Raw genomic sequence first — 7,286 nt, 5'->3', positions numbered from 1 at the left:
TACGTTTCTAGCATTTGTAGACTTGAAAAAGCTTTTGACAATGTTGACTGGAATACTCTCTTTCAAATTCTGAAGGTGGCAGGGGTAAAATATAGGGAGCAAAAGGCTATTTACAATTTGTATAGAAACCAAATGGCAGTTATAAGAGCTGAGGGGCATGAAAGGGAAGCAGTGGTTGGGAAGGGAGTGAGACAGGGTTGTAGCCTCTCCCCGATGTTATTCAATCTGTATATTGAGCAAGCAGTGAAGGAAACAAAAGAAAATTTCAGAGTAGGCATTAAAATCCATGGAGAAGAAATAAAAACTTTGAGGTTCACCGATGACATTGTAATTCTGACAGAGACAGCAAAGGACTTGGAAGAGCAGTTGAATGGAATGGACAGTGTCTTGAAAGGAGGATATAAGATGAACATCAACAAAAGCAAAACGAGGATAATGGAATGTAGCCGAATTAAGTCAGGTGATGCTGAGGGTATTAGATTAGGAAATGAGACACTTAAAGTAGTAAAGGAGTTTTGCTATTTGGGGAGCAAAATAACTGATGATGGTCGAAGTAGAGAGGATATAAGATGTATACTGGCAATGGGAAGGAAATCGTTTATGAAGAAGAGAAATTTGTTAACATCGAGTATAGATTTAAGTGTCAGGAAGTCGTTTCTGAAAGTATTTGTATGGAGTGTAGCCATGTATGGAAGTGAAACATGGACGATAAATAGTTTAGACAAGAAGAGAATAGAAGCTTTTGAAATGTGGTGCTACAGAAGAATGCTGAAGATTAGATGGGTAGATCATACAACTAATGAGGAGGTATTAAATAGGATTGGGGAAAAGAGAAGTTTGTGGCACAACTTGACTAGAAGAAGGGACCGTTTGGTAGGACATGTTCTGAGGCATCAAGGGATCACAAATTTAGCATTGGAGGGCAGCGTGGAGGGTAAAAATCGTAGAGGGAGACCAAGAGATGAATACACCAAGCAGATTCAGAAGGATGTAGGTTGCAGTAGGTACTGGGAGATGAAGAAGCTTGCACAGGATAGAGTAGCATGGAGAGCTGCATCAAACCAGTCTCAGGACTGAAGACCACAACAACAACAACAACAACTGTAACACTACCTCCTCCATACTCACTTTTGCCACTACACTTTGATTGGATTGCCTTGGGGTATAGTGTGATTCATCACTCCAAATCTCACATTTCCAGCCATCCACTGTCCAGAGGCACTGCTCTTAACACCACCTCAAGCATCACTTAGTACTAATGATAAAAATGTATGACCTATGCGGAGCTGCTCAACCACTGTATCCCATTCTTTTTAATTCCCTGCACACAGTCATCATACTAGCTGGACAGATAGTGGCCCTATGCAACTCACTGATTTCATGTGATTTTTTACAACTGTCGTCTGCAGTCCTCACTACATGAGGACTATAGTTGTCTATAGTTGTACTATAGACTATAGTTGTACCTTCATGTCACCACTTCACAATCACATCACCATCAGTCAGCCTGGGCAGTTTTAGAGAAGTTAAAATATTCTTGATGGATTTATTAGTCAGATGACATCCAATTATTAGTCCACATTCGATGGCACCGAACTCTCCTGAATGACCCATTTTGCTGTTACTGCTTCTCTATTGGCAACAAAATACCCCCCCCAGCTGCTTTTATACTGGTGGGTCTACCTCTCAGGACATCTATTGGTCATTTCTGCATTGTGTAGGAGTGACCAGATACTTGTGATCAAGTAGTGTAGAGCAATCACTACATATAACAGCACACTATTCTCCAAGGAAACTACCCACTGGTTTCACAGTTTGTCTGAAGTGATGGTATAAATGAGTTAACAGCTTTCTTCTCTTGCCTTTGTCTTAATAAATCCCTTTTATGTGAATGACAGCCCCGCATAAGCACAATTTTAGATTACATTTAGTGGCTATAAAACAGACAAAGCTGTGTGGCAATACTTTTTATGCTTCATCAAACTGCACATACATTCTTCCAATATTAGTATGATCTCTGTTGAACAATATGAAGATTTTTTCATACTCCAGAAAATCTGTTTTATTCACTTGTGTAAATATATATACATATACATGTCACTTTACAATTATTTACAGTCTAAATAACAAGGCTTACAATAAACAGTACAATAACAAATGCAAGAAGCAATGTAGCAAATCTCCAATATTTGTTGAGTGTGTGAAGCAAAAAGCATCAGTGAAAAGATGATTAAAAATACTGTGGGAAGAATTTTATCAAAATGTTGTTTGTAGAACCACCGGTCTGTGAAACAACATGCGTCATCCTCAAACTCTTTGATAGAGTTTGGTCGTTCGTTGTACACATTTTTAATATCTCGAGGACTCATGGAAGTAGAAAAATAGAAAGTATGTTTATAAAATAGTTTGTTCCCATAACAGCTTCCACAGTTTCTACATATAACTATATGCCCAAAACATTATTTTCAGTTATATTTTTTAAAGCATAAATTTGCACTCTCAATGGCAGTGACATTTCTTGACAAGTGTGGCTGCTGTTGTATATGCCATACACATAATCCTCAGACCTCTGGCTTCCATCATAAAGAACTTGTAAAATGTCTATGGTCTTGACAATGTGTTGGATGCAAGTACATTTGTAGGTGAAAGTTGAGCTGGATTGATTTTTTTTTTTTTTTTTGGTAAGGGTCATTCAGGCTTTCTGCAGATACAGCTGTAACTATAGGTACCCCACTATTTTGCTTACCTTGAGTAAAAACAAAAAAACTGATTTTTAAGCTCCTGGCTTGGACTGGGTAGCAATTACAATTGTGTTGAGTTGGGGCAGTCTCAGTCATTTTGTTTTGCAAAATTTGCCACTACTACAATGATCTGTAAAAGTGTACCTAACAGCTGCAAAACTCTTTGATAGTCAGTTAACAGACAGAAAATGTGCATATATTTCAACAATATTAGATATGGCTCCTATTCTTAAATGAAAAGTATATTTTTGTTAGTATTCTTAAAAAATCCACAACAATGCATTAATATATTTATGCTAAGTTACAGTGCATGTGCTTATGGTGAAAAGTGTCACTGATGAAGTCTGGATTTGTAAATTATTATTGTCTTATGGTATGTGCTCTAATGCTGTCATGATGTATTTAAGTTACACAGTATGGCTGGAAATGTTAAGTACCCCAGTCCATATAATTTCCTGATTGGCTGATGCAATAACACAGTACTGCATGAACAGCTTTAGTGGCAGGAATTCATATAAAACTGACTGTTTGGAATTGTTCTGCATATTTTTTCATTTGATGTCTATCTGGAATCTGTTGTTAAGAACTAGGACTCACATTCTAATCCTACTGAATATGAATTGCAATGTGATTATGTATGCGTAGATGCATAAGTGCATAATTATACCCAGTATATCTGTGTGTGTGTGTGTGTGTGTGTGTGCGTGTGTGTGTGTGTGTGTGAGTGAGTGAGTGAGAGAGAGAGAGAGAGAGAGAGAGAGAGAGAGAGAGAGAGAGAGAGAGAGAGAGAGAGTTTTAGTGCTTAGAACATGGTGGTCAGGGAAACTGAATTTTCGGAATGCACGAACCATCATACAATACAACCTGCCCCAAAACTACTGTAAAAATAAGAAAAATATACAAAAACTTCTATTCAAAAATCCTGGAATACTTTAAGCATACAGTCACCAGTTTACAAAAACAGTCAAATAAGCTTTCACATTCATCCACAGTTTTTAACTTTCACCTAGAAATCATTCACAAACACAAAAAAGGAAAAAAGAAACAGCAACATCCCGGCATTTTTCGTACAGATTCAAGTCTTCTGACCACCGTGGTAAAGCAGAGTAGGTTCTGTTTAAGTAACTGAAAGTGTGTGAAACATGTCAGTATTCCATTAGGTATTTAATACGAAGGAAGACTGTAATGTTTTTCAAAATGAAAATTAAGCAATCACACTTTCAAATTCAGTGTGAATAATAAAACTGGAACAGTAAATCACAAGCGTAGTAACTGCACAAACAGTTCCCTGTTATTCCCTGTAGTCTTCAAATGATAGAATATGAAATATTACGCCGGGATGGTATACTGGTGCATACATAGGAACTCAGGAAGCCTCAAGCCATGGTCAGAGTACCAGCACCCATTCCAAATCCCACCCCTTTAGGTCCAAACTTCCTTCCATAGCACCCACGGCAATAGATATCTCCATCAGGGCCATCATTGAGGTTGGTTGAATCAAGAGAACGACGACACTCGCCGCAGCTGAAGCAACGCCGATGCCAAATCTGTAAAAAACATTCCTTATTAAGCTTTACCAGTAAACATTAACAGTAATAATCACAATTTTTCAGTAATGGAAAGTAATTGTAGAGTGTAAATAATTTAGGAGCATAGGTAACAACTCACCGCATAGTAGAAGTGTGAAATCACTGACAGGCACTTAAATGAGATTGAAAATTTGCTAGCTTTTGGACAAGCCCCACACCACACCCTCACAGACCCCTAAACCTTTCTCCAGCCCTAAGAACCAACTACAAAGAAGCATGCTGTTCACAACCCACAATCATCCAGGACTCAAACAGCTAAACCATATCCTTGCCAGTGTTTTGACTATTTATCATCATGCACAAAAATGAGGAACAGGTACCCACAATCTGTCCCACCCCTCTACCGTGTGTCCAGTCTATGAGATACTTCGGTACGTCCTCATGCCACCCTTGCTTCCAACCCCTTGTACATGGGTCTCAACCCTGTGGAAGATGCAGGTGCAGGGCCTGTCCAGTACACCCACCTGGCACACCTTACTCAAGTTCCTCTAAAGGGTTCTACTATTCCATCAAATGTGGGCCACCTGTGATAGCAGCCATGTCATATACCAGCTCTGCTCCAATTTCAGCACAGCATTTTATGTGAGTGTGACCACCAATCGGCTGGCTAGCCACCAAGTGAATGGCTTAAATTGTGGCCAAGAGTGAAGTTCACAACCCAGGGGCATAAAACGCTACTGGGTGCACCAGGTGCAATTTAAATGGCTGCTTCACAACCCGTCCCACCTGATTTTCCCCCCCCCCCCCCCCCCCCCCACAGACTCACCCCTTTCTTTATTATGTAGATAGGAGTTATCCTTGTGACACACCCTTCTTTACTGCAGTCCTTTCCATCTGTCTCTGCTGGCCCCTGATCTCTCTCCCCCCCCCCCCCCCCCCCCAAAGTTCCTAACTTCTTTCCATCTGCACCCTCTCCTTCCTCTCTTCTGTTATGCCCTCCCAATCTTATCGTCACTGTGTGCTGCACAGACTCACTTGTGTCAGTGCCCATGTTGCATTTCTATCCTGTGGACCTACTGACAGCCTCCAAGCTGTCAGCTACCCTTCCCCAGCCGTCCCTCTCGGCACCTCTGTCCTGCCCTCTCCACTCCACCCAGCACATAGTCACATCACAAGCAAGCTGCAGGAGCTGTACAAAGTGTGCATGTGCATGTGCGTATGTGTGTGTGTGTGTGTGTGTGTGTGGTGTGTGTGTGTGTGTGTGTGTGTGTGACAAAGAAAAAGATAGATAGATAGATAGCGAGAGAGAGAGAGAGAGAGAGAGAGAGAGAGAGAGAGAGTGGTGGAGAGGGGCGGGGGGGGAGGGGGGGGGGGAGGGGAGACTCTCGATGATTCATGCCTCTACTATTTGGTGATTTGATTTTTTACCTTTGCTCATAAATAACAATTTTTTGCTTAGCTATAAAAATTTGGATTAGGAATTAAGTTCAGTGAGAAGAAATATAAACTTTGACATTTGCTGATGACATTGTTATTCTGTCAGATAGCTAAGAACTTAGCAGAGTATTTGAACAGAATAGACAGTGTCTTGTGTGGCAGATATACAACGAACATCAAAAAAAGCAAAACTATGATAATGGAATGTAGTTAAATTAAATCAGGTGATGCTAAGGGAATCAGTTAAGGAAAGAGACACTTAAAGTAGTAGATGAGTTTTGCTATTTGGGTAGCAAAATAACTGATGATGGCTGAAGTTGAGAGAATATGACATGTGGACTGGCAATGGCATGAAAAGCATTCATGAAGAGAAATTTGGTAATACTGAACACAGATTTAAGTGTTAAGAAGTCTTTTCTGAAGGTGTAAGTCTGGAGTGTAGCCATGTATGGAAGTGAAACACGGACAATAAACAGTTTAGACAAAAAGAGAATAGAAGCTTTTGAAATGTGGTGCTACAGCTACAGAAGAATACTCAAGATTTGATAGGTTGATCATGCAACTAATGAGGGTGTACTGAATAGAATTTGGGAGACAACAAATTTGTGCACAACTTGATTAAAAGAAGGCATCAGTTGATAGGACATATTCTGAGACATCAAGAGATCACCAATGTAGTATTGGAGGGAAGTGTGGGGGGTAAAAATCATAGAGGCAGATCAACAGATGAATACAGTAAGGAGATTCAGAAAGATGTTGGTTGCAGCAGTTATTCGGAGATGAAGAGTAGCATGGACAGCTGCATCAAACCAATCTTCAGGCTGAAGACCACAACAACAACAGCAACAACAACATCTTGCATTCAGCTTACAAATTAAGGAGGGGTATCTACTTATAAACTGCAGACACACGAATGACTGGCTCAGGGCCACTAGACACACAAATTAAAGATCGTGATTGAGTCTCTAGCTTTTTTTAAGTTTCCTCATTAGGGAAAAGGAACTACAAGAAATATGGCAGGAAAAGGTGAGATTTGAGGGAAACACTCAGAAGTAGTAATGCACAACCAGCCCAGATTCAAACCTAACCTTCCAGTGAAGAACTATCAATAGTTCAACTATGGCCACTAAATTCTAAATAAATTGTAGGCTTGTGTGGAACTGGACTGAGGCGAAGTAATCATTTACATTGCCTGACAAAAGAAATGAAGCAGTCAGAAGAGATGATGTAAGTTTGTACATGTATGCACCATCTGCAGGTATGTAAATGATTAGAGTTGCAATTTTCTCCGACAGGTAGAATGGTCACCAGCGTGCATTAATATTGTTCATGTTTACTGTTCTTAGCAGGCCTGACAGGGTATATAAGGGGCGCGAACAGCTTCAGATGTCGAATGCCAATTGTGAAGGACCTGAACATCCTGTGTACTTGTGTGAGACAGTATTAATACTACTTGAGAGAGTTTAAAAGTGGTGTCATTGTAGGTCTCCATTTAGATGGCTGGCCAAATTGTGCAATATCCAGATATGTAGAGGATTTGGATGTGAGTGTGACTGAATGTTGGAACTGCACGGGTACT

General features: G+C 40.1%; 1 protein-coding gene across 4 annotated transcripts in view; it reads right to left on the bottom strand.

Annotated features, from left to right (window-relative positions):
* Positions 1–2,036: 2,036 nt before the first annotated feature.
* LOC126412867 (muscle LIM protein Mlp84B-like) overlaps positions 2,037–7,286 on the bottom strand; it is a 58,867-nt gene continuing 53,617 nt past the window's right edge. For all 4 annotated transcript variants that reach the window (XM_050082742.1, XM_050082739.1, XM_050082740.1 and 1 more), the window contains exon 12: positions 2,037–4,288. In XM_050082742.1, coding sequence (XP_049938699.1) covers positions 4,118–4,288 — 171 coding nt within the window. In that variant the 3' untranslated portion in view covers positions 2,037–4,117. The remainder of the gene's footprint in view (positions 4,289–7,286) is intronic.

Source organism: Schistocerca serialis, chromosome 7, assembly GCF_023864345.2.
Source record: "Schistocerca serialis cubense isolate TAMUIC-IGC-003099 chromosome 7, iqSchSeri2.2, whole genome shotgun sequence".
Taxonomy (NCBI): Eukaryota; Metazoa; Arthropoda; class Insecta; order Orthoptera; family Acrididae; genus Schistocerca; species Schistocerca serialis.
This window is presented reverse-complemented; position numbering and strand designations above follow the sequence as displayed.